Source organism: Martes martes (genome assembly GCF_963455335.1).
Source record: "Martes martes genome assembly, chromosome: 14".
In the NCBI taxonomy this organism is placed as follows: Eukaryota; Metazoa; Chordata; class Mammalia; order Carnivora; family Mustelidae; genus Martes; species Martes martes.
Window position 1 is genome coordinate 86042651 of NC_137902.1, and position 18139 is coordinate 86060789.

The following is an 18139-nucleotide window of genomic DNA, read 5'->3' on the forward strand; positions in this document are numbered from 1 at the left end:
GGTACCCAGTAACAACTGAACTGAACTCAGTACAAGGAGTGTCTCTTGCTCATAGACCCTCCCTGGCCTAAAGAATTGCCAAAACTATGTATTCTGCCTGCTCTTAAAAATACAGATAAAATTTAATGCCTTAACGTGCAGTAAGATGGTGCTACTCGAGATTTATATTTTAACATTACGCTAATAAAAATGTTATGCTGTACATCATAAATGCAGACACCAAAGGCACAAAATCCAAGTAAAAATATAATCTCACACATTTTGTAAAGCTGCTAATGAATTTGGTAGGGAGCCATTTGCCAATATACTTCTGGAAACAGGAAATTCATTTACAGTAGTAGAAAGCAGGAGAGTATTGTAAGTTGAAAGCATAGGTGTGTTTAAAGTGAGACGGGTTCAGTTTCAAGCCCTGTGCTATCTACTAGCTGGGTGATCTTCAACAAGTCACTCTCTTTCTCCAGTCCTCAATTTCCTATTCCTAGTGGGGATAATAATTTTTATAAGGTCACAATGGAAGCTTGGCAAATGCATACGAGGACAGTTGAATTTATTCAATTTGTCTTCGGTTCTAAATACTTAAAAGTAGGTCATATAAACATCTTCTTTTTAAGTAAGCTTGTTGAAAATGATGGAATATGTTTTCCCCTCCAAATTCAATTCAACTTAATTATTTTAATCCAATCAGTTGGTAGGAAAGATATTCTTTCAAAGTGTTTTGGAAAATCAGATGCTCTAATGTAATCTATTACTAAAGTTTTCTCTTTCTAAAGTATTTATCAGATGGTGCCACTTTAAATAATGATTTAAAACTTACTTTTTTTCTAAACCATTCAGGGCTGCTACTGTATTACATAACACATACAGTAGACCATTATCCAGCAACATATCCGCTACCTTGGAACAAGAATTTAATATTTGGAGAAGTAGTAAGAGAGCACTATGCAAAAGCATGTTGTCATATAAGGATGTCTCTATTAGTCCCAGAATAGGAATGACAGACCACTTCTGAAAAATGTCCATGTTTTTCACATCTTCCAGGTCAAACCTGTAATGAAAAATACACAATTAAGAGCACGTTAGAAACCACCACCAAATAAGGAAAGATGATGGCAATATGAATCTAGTTTTGCTAACTAGATTTTGAAGTTACAAAAATTAATCTGGAGAGCAAGGAATCTCAACCTTTAAGATCAGAGACCCCACCCCCAATAAAATAAAAGTATTGTTAGAAGTCTGCCCCAAGGTAAATATGCAAACATCCAAATGAAACATGTATACAATTTCATGGTTTTAACTGACTCGCTTTAATTTGCCAAAAAGCTCCTCAGGTGTCCAAAGAACTCCTGCTTCAGAGATCTATATAAGAGGTACACAGGAAGATATTATGAAGTTATTATTAATAAAATAATTCATAAACTATAATTAATAGTATAATCATTAACATATAATGACACACAGCATATATAATTTATATGATTATATGCTGTTACTATTACATAACATACAACAATAATAGTATTTGAGAGACAGTGACCTAGTAAAAAGAGGTCTAATGAAAGGAATGAATCTTGAGTTCTTGTCCCAATACTCTTTGTCTCTGTGATAGAAGGAAATTATTTAAGTGTTTTGTACCTTATTTTCCTTATCTGTCAAGTACGTGAGGAGACACCTGCCCTACTTTCTTCTCAAGGCTGTTGTTAGAATCAAAGGAGATAGTGCAGAATTGCTTTGAAAGAGCTAACAGCTACATGCAAACCAAAGTGCTATTGTCACTACTGCGCTTAATACATCAATTCCTCAAAGTCTGAATGGGTCTGCTTAAAAAGCAGAAGACGCTTAATGATGATGATGATGAGAGGGACGCCTGGGGTGCTCAGCCGGTTCAGCATCTGTCTTTGGGTCAGGTCATGATCCCGGAGTCCTGGGACTGAGTCCCGTGGCAGGCTCCCTGCTCAGCGGGGTGCCTGTTTCTTCCTCTCCTTCCTGCTCTTGCTCTCTCTCACTTTCTCATATAAATAAATAAAATCTTAAAAAAAGAATAATGATGAGGATACACACATATCTCACTACGCTAACACAGAGAGTGGTAATAGTTTCACTTTTTGGCCAAACCAGGAATTCCAGGTGAGGAGATGTACTCTTCTCCCAGAAAACCTAGAGGCTGAGGGGAGTGGGGAGCTTCTCTAGGGATGGCTCATGTGATCTGCTGCTGGGCGAACAGGAGCCACCTTCTTTTCAGCTACCCTTCTCATGTTACCTCTGTGTGCCAAATCTTAATTGATCACCTTCTTCCCTTTGATCAAGTTTTGTGCCTAGTTACTCACTAATGAATGAAACACAAAGGAAGAAGTTAGAAACAAAATCATGTGGAAAATAAGAAATTGATTCATCTGGAAAATGACTTTTAGAGGGTTTTTTTCTAAAAATGACCAAATAATTTTATTAAGAGTCACGTTAATAAATTTTCTTTTTAAGACAAAAGATCCCCAATTATGGTGGAGGAAAGAACCCACTTACTCTTCATCAAGGCCAATACGTCGACCAAAGAACATTTCAACGAAGCATTCTAACAATTGCTGTGTTCCCCGGTGAAGATATAACTGGTTGGCGAGCAAGGAAAAGCCACGGTTCTTTAGGAATTTGTCTTTTTGTTCCTTAGATGCTCTATTAAAATATGCTTCTAATAGCTAAGAAAAAAATCAAGACAATTTACACAGTGCATTAAAATTTTCTATGATGTATAGAAATCAGGCAAATGCTTGCAAGTTACTATTTAATTTCATATGTACAGAACATAGAAAGCTCAAAAAAATGCAATCTCCATAGCAAAACAAAATAATCTGTGTTTCGGACTACGGTGGAATGATGACTTCATCTTGGAGATCTTAATACTTTGGTTATGGGGAGACTAACTTTTTAGTTGAGCGTGGACACCTAGTAGACTGGTGGCTCACTGGTAACTCACCCAAGTGTAAGTATATTTGTGCTTTATTCTGAAGGAAAAAGAAATGAGTCAACACTGTATCATCCCTTCTATGTAAATGTGTGTGTGCGCGCACGTGCATGCGCGTGTCTCCTAGACGTCTATTTCTGGACTTCTTGACAGAGTTTATCCTGAGCACAGGCCCAAATTTCTACCCTTCTCTGGCATCTTAAATGCAGCATGTGTAAAACCCAATCAATTCTTTTCCTTCCAAACTCAATCTTTCATGGCTCCAATCTCGGAGCACACAGTAGTGCCACCTTCCTAGGTTTCACAGTTAATCTCATTTTGGCTTTTCCAGCCCTGATTGCCCACATGTAATTATGGTCTCTCACCTCCATTCCAGTGAAACTCTCTCAAGTCCACGTGTCCTTCGACTTCCCATTCCTCAGATCAGGAACTCATCGTTCCTCCCCCAGACTCCTGTGCTGGGCTGCTAAACAGGACACTCCCGCTGCTCCTCCCCTGCAATCACCCCCTCACAGTGCTGAGAGACGATTCTTCCCCAAACACTCATCCATTGACTGACCTACTTACAAAGCTTTCTAAGTTTACAGCGTGATACCAAACGCACCTTTCGCATGACTCTTTCCCTGGTTCCTCTGTCAGAATTAATTGCTTTTCCTAATCTCCCACTCTTCTTTATTAATACTGCCATTAAAGCACCCGTCACAAGAAGTTTTTACATTTCACTTAGTTGGGTAGATGTCTTTCTCCCTCACTACACTATAAACTTTTGGAATGTGGAAATCACTCTACTTTATATCCCACATAGCAACTAGCCCAGTGTTTTGCACAGGGACAGAAGCTGAATAAACACTGGGTTGAGTTTTCCATATAAAGAATCATGTCATCTGCGAAAAGAGAGAGTTTGACTTCTTCCTTGCCAATTTGGATACCTTTTATTTCTCTTTGTTGTCTGATTGCTGTTGCTAGGACTTCTAATACTATGTTGAACAAGAATGGTTAGAGTGGGCATCCTTGTCATGTTCCTGATCTCAACAGGAAGGCTGCAAGCTTTTTCCCACTGAGGATGATATTTGCTGTGGGTCTTTCATAGATAGATTTTATGAAGTTCAGGAATGTTCCCTCTATCCCTATACTTTGAAGCATTTTAATCAGGAATGGATGCTGGATTTTGTCAAATGCTTTTTCTGCATCAATTGAGAGGACCATGTGGTTCTTCTCTCTTCTCTTATTGATTTGGTCTATCACATTGATTGATTTGCGAATGTTGAACCATCCTTGTAACCCAGGGATGAATACCACCTGGTCATGGTGGATAATCTTTTTAATGTGCTGTTGGATCCTGTTTGCTAGGATCTTGTTGAGAATGTTAGCATCCATATTCATCAGTGATATTGGTCTGAAATTCTCCTTTTTGGCAGGGTCTTTGCCTGGTTTGGGGATCAGGGTAATGCTGGCTTCATAAAAAGAGTCTGGAAGTTTTCCTTCTGCTTCAATTTTTTGAAACAGCTTCAGGAGAATAGGTGTTATTTCTTCTTTGAAAGTTTGGTAGAATTCCCCAGGGAATCTGTCAGGTCCTGGGCTCTTGTTTTTTGGGAGGTTTTTGATCACTGCTTCAATCTTGTTACTAGATATCGATCTATTCAGGTTGTCAATTTCTTCCTGGTTCAATTTTGGGAGTTTATAGTTTTCCAGGAATGCATCCATTTCATCTAGGTTGCTTAGTTTATTGGCATATAACTGTTGATGACATGATTCTTTATATGGAAAACCCAAAAGACTCCACCCCCCAAACTACTAGAACTCATACAGCAATTCAGTTAACATGGCAGGATACAAAGTCAATGTACAGAAATCAGTGGCTTTCTTATACACTAACAATGAAAATACAGAAAGGGAAAGCAGAGAATCAGTTCCATTTACTATAGCACCAAGAACCATAGGATACCTGGGAATCAACCTAACCAAAGAGGTTAAGGATCTGTACTCGAGGAGCTACAGAACACTCATGAAAGGGATTGAAGAAGACACAAAAAGATGGAAGACCATTCCATGCTCTTGGATCGGAAGAATAAACATTGTCAAAATGTCTATACTGCCTAGAGCAATCTATACTTTTAATGCCATTCCGATCAAAATTCCACCAGTATTTTTCAAAGAGCTGAAGCAAATAATCCTAAAATTTGTATGGAATCAGAAGAGACCCCCGAATTGCTAAGGAAATGTTGAAAAACAAAAATAAAACTGGCGGCATCACGTTACCTGATTTCAAGCTTTACTACAAAGCTGTGATCACCAAGACAGCATGGTACTGGCATAAAAACAGACACACAGAGCAGTGGAACAGAGTAGAGAGCCCAGATATGGACCCTCAACTCTATGGTCAAATAATCTTCGACAAAACAGGAAAAAATATCCAGTGGAAAAAAGACAGTCTCTTCAATAAATGGTGCTGGGAAAACTGGACAGCTACATGTAGAAGAATGAAACTCGACCATTCTCTTACACCATACAAAAAGATAAACTCGAAATGGATAAAAGACTTCAACGTGAGACAGGAATCCATCAGAATCCTAGAGGAGAACATAGGCAGTAACCTCTTCGATATCACCCACAGCAACTTCTTTCAAGATATGTCTTCAAAGGCAAAGGAAACAAAAGCGAAAATGAACTTTTGGGACTTCATGAAGATCAAAAACTTCTGCACAGCCAAGGAAACAGTCAACAAAACAAAGAGGCAACCCATGGAATGGGAGAAGATATTTGCAAATGACAGTACAGACAAAAGGTTGATATCCAGGATCTATAAAGAACAACTCAAACTCAACACACACAAAACAGATAATTGTATCAAAAATTGGGCAGAAGATATGAACAGACACTTCTCCAATGAAGACATACAAATGGCTATCAGACACATGAAAAAATGTTCATCATCACTAGCCATCAGGGAGATTCAAATTAAAACCACAGTGAGATACCACCTTACGCCAGTTAGAATGGCCAAACTTAGCAAGACAGTAAACAACGTGTGTTGGAGAGGATGTGGAGACAGGGGAACCCTCTTACACTGTTGGTGGGAATGCAAGTTGGTGCAGCCACTTTGGAGAACAGTGTGGAGATTCCTCAAGAAATTAAAAATAGAGCTTCCCTAGGACCCTGCAATTGCACGACTGGGTATTTACCCCAAAGATACAGATGTAGTGAAAAGAAAGGCCATCTGTACCCCAATGATCATAGCAGCAATGGCCACGGTCGTCAAACTGTGGAAAGAACCAAGATGCCCTTCAACGGACGAATGGATAAGGAAGATGTGGTCCATATACACTATGGAGTATTATGCCTCCATCAGAAAGGATGAATACCCAACTTTTGCAGCAACATGGACGGGACTGGAAGAGATTATGCTGAGTGAAATAAGTCAAGCAGAGAGAGTCAATGATCATATGGTTTCACTTATTTGTGGAGCATAACAAATAACATGGAGGACATGGGGAGATGGAGAGGAGAAGGGAGTTGAGGGAAATTGGAAGGGGAGGTGAACCATGAGAGACTATGGACTCTGAAAAACAACCTGAGGGTTTTGAAGGGGCGGGGAGTGGGAGGTCGGGGGAACCAGGTGGTGTGTATTAGGGAGGGCACGTATTGCATGGAGCACTGGGTGTGGTGCAAAAACAATGAATACTATTACACTGAAAATTAAAAAAAAAAAATACTGGGTTGAACAGCAAGTGCTTAAAAAAACAGCCTACTTCAGACAAACTAAAGAAAAGGACAATCTCTAAAAGACCATTTCAATATTGGTTTTTTTAAAAATTATTTTAAATTTCTTTTTAGTATACCAGAATTCATTGTTTATTAAATATTGGGTTGTTTTCTAATGGAAACCATTCATATCAAACATTTATTCATTCAACACTATGGTTAGTACCTAGTGTACACTAGACACAAGATGCCCACCTCAGGCAGCTGATACCTCAGTGTGGGAGAGTTAAAGAACAGGCACACAGACCGAATAAAAAGATATTGACAGGACATGGCTGGGTGCCAGAATAAATCAGTCGCACAGCAGAGGGAAGTTATTCTGAAAGGTCATCAGGTCCCTGAAAAGGTGACATGTGAACAAAGCCTGACGTGAATGTTTACAATTTGACAGTACACTGCAGGAAAGATTTCCAAAGAACTATGTATTTCTTGTACTTGGGTAGACTTAAAAGCATATGGGTATGAATCGATATATGGAGGAGAGCTTAAAATTGCATGATAATACATATAAAAATATGACCAGGAAGTAACAAACTACAATTGACCCATGAATGAGCCCCCTCACAGCTGAAAATCTGTATATAACTTCCGACTCCCCCAGTACTTAGCTACTAACAGCCTCTTGTTGACTGGGAGCCTTACTGAGAACATAAACAATCAATGAACACGTAACTTGTGTGTTCCACATATCCTATAGTGCATTCTCACAGTAAAATAAGCTTGAGGAAAGAAAGTGTTATTAAGAAAATCATAAGGAGGAGAAATATATTTATAGTACTCTTTTATATTTATATTAAAAAGCCTGCCTATAAGTAGGCCCACACAGTTCAAACCCATGTTGTTCGAGGGTCACCCACATATTGGCTCATTATTCGTTTAGAATAAAATAAAGCTTCAGGTCTACTTTTAACACATATATTCAGATTTTAATCTATACATATGTTTATTTTTTCTGAATTAAAACAACACATCTAGAGTCTGTCCTTACTTTAATAACTCCTTGTTGTATAGCGGGCGATGGGTGGTTAATGAGGACTAGAAGCGCATCTGCCTGAACGAGCTTGTCCATCACATCTTGAAGCATAACATCGGGCAGGATGAGAAGAACCCCACTTAAAAGCTCGTATAATCCACAGCATATCGGTACCAAACAGTCTTCCATTACACTAAAACAGAGACCCCAGAAGTCTTACTAAGAGAGGATCAGGAAGACAAGTTCATAATGACGATCTTAAGAGCGGCGAGGAGTAATAATAATTTTAACATGTGAAACAAAAGCTCATAAAATTATAAAATGTTCAACTGTGACTAACAAATGTGCCATGACTTTTTTTCACTTTATCAGTGATACAGCTTAGGCACACAGTCTATTACACACCATTCTATTCCACAGCTACGACGTGCAGCAGGGTGGTGGGCACCAGCCACATTTCACGTGCTCAACAGGCACATGTGGCCAGTGTCTGCCGTACTCCGTGGCACAGGTAAAACATTCCCATCACCACAGAAGCTCTCGCAGGAGGTTGCTACTTGCTACTGTAAATCTTATAGTTTCCCCAAAGAGTTTCTCCCTAACAACTCTAAGAATTAGACCACATGGCATTTTTTTCTTTAGTAACTACTATTTGTGGTCTGGCCTTTGGTAAAACACGGAATTCAGTATTATCTAGTATTCAAATAAAGAGGTACCTTTCTGTTCGTTATCAGTATGTCTGTTGCACATGAGAAGTGACATAATGAAGACATTTCTAGAGGGGTAGAGGTTCTTTCAAGAATATTAAGAAAAAGAGGGGGGCCTGCAAAGCACCGTGAGTACCTGTGAGTCCTTGCAGTTCGGCTGGAGCGTGGCTCATAACCCAGAGGAAGGGCGAAGTTCTCCCACTCGTCGGAGCTCCTATCAACGAGACTTGGCCAGCGCCCAACGGCTGCGGATCCATTCTGGGAAGGAAAAGCTAGACCTAGGCTGGCAATAGTGCTGTGGCTTCGCTGGAATGAGGCCAGTCCCTTTAGGTAATCGGGTCGGCGTGGGCAGGACTCGTCCCCAGGACTGTCATCATAGGATCTGGGCTCTGCTGCCAATTCTTTACGATCGACTTTGACCCCTGGATATCCCAGTGTTCCTTTCGGGACACCATTGACAGAGGCGTGGGCTGAGAGGGCAGTTTCCATTTCATACGCAGCTTTTGCAGACTCAAAGCTACTGACAAGCGCATCCTCTCTGCCTTTTTTCAGGGTCTCGGAACTCACCAGAGAATTCAGTTTCTCTTCCTGCGAAGCAACGTAATTATCTGCAATATTTTGTAACTTGTCGATACTACGACCCAAACTTCCATTTAGTTTTTGTGGTTGTGTTTGAGGCGAAATGGTAGGAAATGCTGGCAGGCTTCTAGAACGTGGCATGTTGGCGGTCATCCGTTGTGGAATAATATTGCATGAATTATTTCCTGGTGAGAGCAGACAGAAAAATACTCTTTAAAAATCTATGAAGGGGGACCACTTGTTTTCTGCAGTACCAGTCACAACCATAGCAATGACCCATTTATCTAGCTATGTTAGAAGAATCTCTATAGGCCAATGTTCCTAGTAACTAGTGCTTCAAATTCTTAAGTGCTCAAACTATTTTTTCTTTTAACTAGTTTTTATTAAAATCTTCCAAAAATGTATGTGTTTTCCTGTCTCCTTAACAAAACACAGTGGTGACTGAATGATTCAAGGTCATTAGGATTAATGGCTCTACTGTAGTCAAATTAAGTGAATTATGTGAAAATTTACTTCAGGCTGGCAATCACTAGGATACAGTTTGAGATAGTGGAAAAGCACGGGCTTTGCAACAAGATATAACTGGATTCAAGTGACAGTTCTTTTTTATTTTAAGGATTTTATTTATTTGAGAGAGCACAAGCATGGGATATATATCTCTCTCAAATATATACTAATATATAACAATTATATTAATTATTATTATTAGTTTCTAAAAATGTAAAAGGATGGTTCAGAATATCTACTTTGCAAGGCTGTTTTAAGGATTCAGTGTGATCATATTTGTGATGCTCCCAGCATAGTGTCTGGCATATAACAGGTGCTCAATAAATAGTAGTAATACTCATACTTGTTTTTTTTTTTTTTTTTTAATACTCATACTTGTTACAATTACTAGACTAAATGGCCCTAGACTATTCTGTCTCTTGTCCGTTTCTGGAGTCACTTCTTGACGCTATTAGTGAGAAGCAGTAGTTCTTTGACTTCCCATTATAGCTATCCAGTTTGCTTTCAATACTCTATGTAAGGAGAGACCAGAGAAATCCCTGTCACTCTAAGTGCACGGGATAAAACGACTGCTGTTCACGGAGTGGTTTGTGAGCCAGCAGCGTGGGGGACCTGCAAACACTACCTGTGCGACTGCAGTACATGCACATTCTCAGGCTCCACCCTGGACCTCCTGAATAAGCACGTCTGAGGGAGGGACCCAACGATCTGTGTTTTAACAAGCTCCCCAGGTGATTTCTTTTGCCTGCGAAAACTTAAGGACACTGACAAAGTAAACAGGCACTGGATGAACAGCTTTAGAGCATAGGCTTTTGGGCACTAATAGCTCCATAGGTCAGAAGTTTTTCCCAGTTACTTCTGCATTTTGGCTGGAGGGCTAAGCTTGCCAAAAGATTCTGTTCAAAAGACCTGGGAAAAAAGGAGGCAGTGATTGTATTTGAAAATGTTTTAGAGTGATGCAGAATGATTTTAAGAATAGAAATTTCTGGGACACCTTGGTGGCTCAGTCAGTTAAGCAGCTACCTTTGGCTCAGGTCATGATCCTGGGGTCCTGGGATCGAGTCCCGCATCGGGCTCCCTGCTCAGTGGGGAGCCTGCTTCTCCCTCTGCCTGCTCTGCCTGCTGTTCCCCTGCTAGTGCTCAATCTCTCTCTGACAAATAAATAAAATCTTTAATAAAAAAAAGAACAGCCATTTCCTATGAAATTCCAAATAAAACTAATTAAAACACATCCACGTTCTCTGGAAGAGAACAGCTGTCAGGAAAGGAAAAGATGCACAGCCAGTTCGCGACTAGGAGACACGTACTTATTTTTTTCTCTATAAAAAGTAGAGATGAGGTAGTCTGTTAAGTTAGGAAGACAGACGTGTCCTGTAAACTTAAAAGACCTGAATATACTTGCTATGGAAATAGAAGAGGGAACTGATTTTGAACACACTGAGGAACAAGAGGGCAGCACTAAAAGGCCAGCTACAGCTGGAGACCCTTGTAAAGACACGAATTCTCTCCAGCAGCTTTCGGAAGTACGAGAATAGTTAGATGGAGACAAGGTTGGGGCTTTTAAGGTCAAGAATGCCAAAATGCCAGGAGGAAAACAAAGCTGAAGGCAGAGTCAGGAAAACTACTGGTTAATGGGATCTAGGCTGGATGGGGAAAGCAGGCGGTAAGGAACATTGGATGGTGATGAAGTAACCAGAAAGATAGGAGGTTGTTATCAGAGAGCGGGATACTGGAGTTTCAGAGCGGGGAAGTATTCTTGATGATGATGAAACCCACGCATACTGGTAGATAAAGCAGAAGGAAAGGTCCTGACAGTCCAAGAACGAGAGGCTGGAGTACTGGCTGGTCACTGTCTAGAATGATGTTTAGGTAGAAAGGAGAGAGTAAGCCAAGCAAAACTTTTGAAGAAAATGGGAAAATAAATTAAAAGCTTAATGACTGTAGTAAAAGGGGACAGAGAATTCTGGAGCAAGACAGCATGCACCTCTTCTGTTTCCTAATTCTCTGGAGTATCTCTTGTTATACTGAGTGTGAGCTCCTGATCCCAGAAAGTAATGAAATGCATTCCTTAAATATATTCTACAATTTTGTTTTAACTTTCCATTTATTTGATCTGAATATCACAGATATCATACTGTGAAAACATGCACCATTTATTTATCTGCTAATATTCAGAACTGTATCAGGAGGGGTTATACTTTCATTATCACTATGCTTACCTTCAGGCAGTGAAGCAGTAAAACCAGATGGGCTTATTACCATAAATTCAGGGCTAGGAACAGACTTTCCTCCACTGCTAGAATGTCTCAGGTACATGATGGACTGTACTTTCTCCTGAAAGATCTTGCCATCTATAATCAAAAAAATTTTTGAGACAGTAAAATTTTTTAAAGATAAAATGAAAATATAATTTTAAAAGTAAATCATTAAATGTAAATTTTTACAAAAACATATTCAAAGTGAAAAAATGTGGCATGTTTTATACTAACGCACATTTGTTATGCAAGCACGCGCTGTATCATTCCTTACATGCAGACTGTTACCGTGCTTGCCACAATAACTCTTTATTTTCTTCGAGTTGCAACTATACTTACAGTTATTTTACTTCTATAATTTAGCAGCTAACTGTTCACTCCTTGAGGAAAGGACCATTTCCTATATTTTTATATATCTCTTTCAATGTCCAATATGACTCCAAGATGAGTACCTCCAGCCTAATTTTCCTTTCTGAGCTGACTCAGACTTGTAGAATTGATTTCTTAAATGCACCCCACATGCTACAAACCTAAATCTGAATCCTCTTTCTGCCCTAAACCCAGTCCTTCTGTTGTGTTCTCTGGTTCATCTGGCGGAAGCATCCATTGCCTAAGTAGAAGTCGGGATTCACCCTTGACCACCACCTTTCCTTTATCCACGTGAAGTCTGTCTACAGGTTCTACCGACTGGACTCTGCTGCATGAAGGCCTCTCCCCCCAGCACAGGGCTATAACGCAGGTGCTTACTAACTCTCACCTGGACGCCTGTCACACACTTCTAAACGGTGTCAGTGATGGACATCTGGTCACCCTCAAATCTTCACAGCTTCTGGAATTCTATCAAATGTCAGTCCCTGCTAAGAACCTTCCAGTGGGTCTCCGTCGCCTCCTTACCACTGTGGATAAAGCCCAAGCTTCCTGTCTCCGGGACTCTCTGGGGTCTGCCTCCAGATCCCTTCCAGCCTTCTTTCTGCCACGACACTTTCACAGCACCCATTTCTCACACCTCCCAATCAAGCTGCTCGCTTTCTTTGGAAGCCCCTTCCCTTCAACTCCTCTGCAACCCTTAAGCAGGCATCACCTCCTCCAGGAAATACCTCCTCACCATGTTCTGTGCTTCCAGAAAACAAAGTATTTCTCACTGTGCTTTCCACACAATGTCATTACCTGTTTATGTCTCTTTCCCCTCAACTAGGCTGTAAGCTTTGTACGGGAGTGGAGCACATTTTACTCATCTTTGCAACTAACACTGTTTCTAGAATCTTGACAGTACTTTATTCCCTAAATGTGTGCTGAACCGAACACAAAGTCATGTTGTCTGCTTTCATTTGGATTTTTACTGCTGTTGAATCCTTTTATTCATTTATTACATTCCTAAATGCCTGTTTTACAACCAGTTTTCCTCTCTAAATTTACTGTCTAGTTTTCTCATAGGTATATTCTTGCTTGCTTTTTTTCCCCATTACATTTTCCTGGTTCTTTTGAAACTCTGATCATTCCATCTTTCTCATATACGAATTACTCTTTCCTTAGTTCTGGACTTTGCTTCCTTCTCCTTTACTCTCTCTCTATACTTCGACGGTCTCATCTCATCTCAGAGCTTCAACTCCCTTGTATGTGGGTAGTTTCTCTTTCCTGAATTTTACTGCAGTAATTTAATTCCATCATATTTCTTTGCTCAAAACAAACAAACATAACAAAACGAAACCCTTCAGTGACCCCTAAATAAATGTAAGTTCAAATTCTCTGGCCTCACATTCAAAGACCCATTTACTATGACCTTAGGGGAAAAACTAAATAAGTGACAGCCCTAAACTATATTTATGGTATACGTTTCTCAAGATCCTTTATAGATCCTTATACTTGGGTAAAATTCATCATTCTTTATTTTCTCTATTTTTTCTCTGTTTAAGTCATTCTCTTCACCTGGAATGCTAATTCTCCAATATACCTACCAAATTCTACCTAAATTCTTCAATGCCCATGTCAGATATAGAATCTATTAAATCTTCTTTCTCCGCAGCTGTCTGACGAGACCCTCACTCTTCTAAAATCTCATCAGTCCTTTTTTTGAATCTAGTAGGTACTTACCAGACACTGCTTCTGACTATCGTAATTTGTGTATCTGTCTGCTCTCTCCTCTCAGCAGTGACGCTCTCTGCAGGCAGAGACCACGTCTGGTTCACTCTAGAGCCCTCTCCCCTGTCCCGATCCCAGTCTGTAATTAGGGTACTTTCTGGCACATAGAAGCCAGTCAATGAGTCTCAAACAAATGTGGACTGAGTGGGAAGAAAAATAATGAAAATTGGGACAGCCAAAAATCCAACAAAAAATGATTATACCTACCTATGTGCAAAGAAAAGTAGAAGTTTGTGGGGTTGTGACAAACGTAAGTATTAGTAGGTGGGTGAACTGCTAAAAGGAAATTGAAGATAATTGTCAATAATTCCAAATCTGGAGGAGATCCAAGGACTTCTGCTATAATTTTCACAAATGATCTACAAACCTCTCGGGGCATGGAGGTAAGCTGCCCCTCTTTGTGTTCCTGAAAAAATAAAAATCAAACTCTCTTTAGATTTAAAGAGATTTAAAGAGAACTGTCAACTTAACTAACATTTTTCATTTAAGCGATAGCTCCTTTTAAGACAGAATTGTGCTGGTTTATTGCTCTAGTCTGACCATATTTACCCATTAAACTGAGTTGCTACTTCCCAATTCAACCAATCCTGCCATGAAAAACTCATTAAAACCGATGGCACCTTACTTCTAGCTAATTTATCTTAATTAACAAGGCAAAGTTATATTATGGCAAGCACGAAATGGCTCAGAAGCCAAATCCCCGAGCTTTGCATTCCAGCTTCCCCGCTCACTAGATGGGTGATTTGGGGCATACTTAACATCTCCATGCCTCAGTTTATCTTTAGTATGGGGATGATCCTGTTACTTCGCTGGGCTGTCATAAAAGATTAAATGACACAGACTCTTGGAAGAGCACCTCACATATAGGAAGCCCTACAGAAATGCTAGCTAAGAACCATACTATTATGACTACTATCTCTATACTACTACGATGGGATCACAAGGAGAAATGCCTGATAGACAAAACTGACCACAGTACTACCATGTGTGCCAGTTGACAAAGCTCTTTCTCGCAACAGTTCTGGGAGGTTTTAGCCTTCACTTCTAGACTGTGAAGTGCAAAGTGATTATAGGACTACCTTAAACCACACCGAAAACACGTAAGTAGTGCGGCTATAGCTCACACCCAGACCTCTGAACCTTTTCTGCAGTATCATCGATTGCCTGGTATGAGGAGACCTGGAGAATGTCAAGCAATCACTAGACATAAAGACAGGAATAACTAAATTTTTTATACTCTCCAACTCCACCCCCCAAGAGGGAGCAGTTGGGCTCTAGATCAAGACTGAGGAAGTTAAGCTTCCTCATTTTCTCTCTCCCTGTACGTGGGATACATCCGGAACATGACACGTCTCTACACCCACGTTTCTTCATTTGTTCTTGTGTAATTGCTGCATCAATGCTGGTTCTGCTGCAGCCATCGGCCTTTTTTCAGAACCGTGCCCCTGGTGTCCTCCCCCTTCCTGGTCACCACCCCAGCCGCTCATTCCCAAGAGCATCCCAGGCCATGTGTCCTCAATCTTGTATTTTCCACTAACCCTTTATGAATAGTCACTGGTATCCTACTTCATTAAAAAAAAAAAAAAAATCCCCTGGGCTACCTGGGTGGCACAGTTAGTTAAGGGTCCCACTCTTGGTTTTGGCTCAGCTCGTGATCTTCGGCTGTAAGAGCAAGCCCTGCGTTGGGCTCCATGCATAGCATGGATAAATGCCTAGCATGGAGCCTGCTTAAGACTGTCAAAAAAAAAAAAAAAAAAAAAAAAAAAGATTCTCTCCTCCTCTCTCTCTGCCTCTCCCCTCACTCTCTCTTAAAAAAAAAAAAAATCCCTTAACTTGAACTTTGGGAGCTTTTTGTTAACTTTCTGTTTCTCTTCTTTCGCTGCTAGACGTTTTAATCATTATTTATTCTCACTGCCTCCAGTGAATCCACCACACATGCCCCCTAAAGTCCCCAAACTTGATCCTCGCCCTCTTCATTCTACTGAAACCGTGTGAGTCATTAAGAATTTCTGTCAGTAGCCCTTTACCTGTCCATATCTTCTCTAAACTTTCCCCATTATTTGGGTCTGGAGACCACCGTTTCTTCCCCCCTCTGCCCACTCTTGGCTTTCACTTTGCTGTTTCCTGATTCTTCTCTAAGCTTTTTGCTTACTCTTTCTACAACTTTCAAGTTTCTTTTTCATGTTTCATACCTGAAAATGGACATTTCCAGAGGTGCAAGCCACAGCCCTCTACGAACCTTTCACTACACTGTTTATCTTGTGGTATCACCTGTCTCTGTGGCTTCAATGCAGACAGCGCCCCATCTGTCCCCCTCATCTGTCCCTCTCATCTGTCTCCCTAGTTCCAATCTCGCACATCTAAGTGTCCAGTGGTCACAGCCACTGAATGCCCCACTGTAATCTCAGAGGCAGAATGGATAAGCTATAAAAACTTGTGTGTTCAATTCCTTCTTTCATGATGCTTTCATCCTTCTTGTCTCCCAGGTGGAAACTTTGCAGGATATATTTCATTTCTCCTGCAGCTCCTATTAGGTAGAATCAAGCCCTATTAATTCTCTTTACAATCTCCTTCCTATTTGATCTCTACTTTTACACTCCCTTTTCTATCACCTGACTTTAGGTTCTTTACACTGTACCCATGAACTAATGAAGCTGCCCCACACCCAATATACTATCAATTTATCAATCTTTCTTAAATACTCTGAGATGCTGTAAAGACAACAATTAAGTTCATTTCTTTATGCACTTCCTACAATACCTAAAATAAAACATAAAACAAAAAACTGTTGATTTGATAATGGGCTCTTTGAATAAAGAAGGATGAAGAAATATACTTTTGAGAAAAAGGAATTGGTACCTTGATTTTTCTAGCATTTTTATAAATATATGGAAATGAGAATATATATAGAAATCTGGTTTACAAGTGTTAGTTTTCTGACATGGAAAGACTGAATAAAAACTTCACACTGTCTCATGAACTCTTTGAAAATTAGCAGGTTTCAAAATGGATATACAAAGAAATTGATTTAAAGAAAAATTCCTGTATAAATGTTACATAAACAATTCAGCAAGCAAGGGGCCTCAAAGTTCACCATATTGTATTCTTGAAGAAGTCTAATTCACCACATGGCCCAAGAAAGGCAATAAAATGTTTTTGTTTTTGTTTTGTTTTGGAATTCATTCATTTAACAAATATTTATTGGGTTCCTGTTAAGTGCTAGGTACTGGAGTTACAGTGTGATCAAGAAAAAACATTATCTGCTGGAGGGGAATGCAGTGGGAAGGAATAAGGTAACTGGGCGATGGACGTTAAGGAGGGCATGTGACATAATGGACATTCGGTAAAAGACTGATGAATCACTGAATTCTACCCCTGAAGGTAATAGTACACTCTATGTTAATTAATTGAACTTAAATTTTAAAAAAGAAAAAGTAAAAGAAAAAACATATCCTTGCCCTCAGCAGGTTTACAGAGGGAAATAAACCATAATCTCAGAAATGATGACATGACACTAACAAATGCAGACGCGTGGAACGAGTCGGAGGAAGGGCAAGGGCAGATGGGATAGAGAAGGGAGAGGGCTTCTCTCAGGAAGCAAATTTAAAGTGGAGATACGAAGGAGAAGCAGGAGGTGGCCAGATGCAAAGAAAAGGATCTATAACTTCTTAGTCAGAAAAACTATCACGTGCCCTGAGGCAGGAGAAAGACTCACTGGTTTAAGGAAGAGAACAAAAGCCAGGGGCTTTTTCTTGCAGTGGCATGAGATGAGGCTGGCGCGGTGACCAGAGCACACAGGCTCTCTTTAGAGACTGTCACAGATTCTGGATTTTGTCCCAAGTACAATGGGAAGCACTGGTGTCATCCAAACAAAGGCACTCAAACACAAATATTACTGCTCTCAGGGAACATCTGAACTTATCTGATCTGATAAAGTTCTACTAGATGCCTCACTGAAAAAACAAACGACCTTGAAAAATATTCTCGTACGCTGACCAGTGATAAATGGACATCTGTGAAGGCAGAGCAAAAGATTTAACTAGAGGCCAGGTCATAGCACAGACACTACTGGTGAACTGAGTGTGCCACTTTCTCATATAATACTTTGGATATATTTTCGATATGCTACCTCCAGTACACATAATAGATGTTTGGCAAATACAGACTTATTAAAACAAAACATACTTGCACTTGTTATTGAAGGAGTGTGGAATTTAAGTTTCAGTTAGAAATAATCATGCCTAGATTAACCTCACTGGCCACC

At 40.0% G+C, this 18139-nt stretch overlaps 1 protein-coding gene across 1 annotated transcript in view; it reads right to left on the reverse strand.

The window, feature by feature from the left end:
- LYST (lysosomal trafficking regulator) overlaps window positions 1-18139 on the reverse strand; it is a 173109-nt gene that overhangs the window by 72181 nt on the left and 82789 nt on the right. The window contains exons 21-26 of the mRNA XM_080822463.1: window positions 14083-14281; window positions 11701-11832; window positions 8532-9159; window positions 7704-7881; window positions 2518-2687; window positions 815-1045 (exon numbers count right to left, since the gene is read on the reverse strand). Of these exons, the coding sequence (XP_080678589.1) occupies window positions 815-1045; window positions 2518-2687; window positions 7704-7881; window positions 8532-9159; window positions 11701-11832; window positions 14083-14281 (1538 nt within the window). The remainder of the gene's footprint in view (window positions 1-814; window positions 1046-2517; window positions 2688-7703; window positions 7882-8531; window positions 9160-11700; window positions 11833-14082; window positions 14282-18139) is intronic.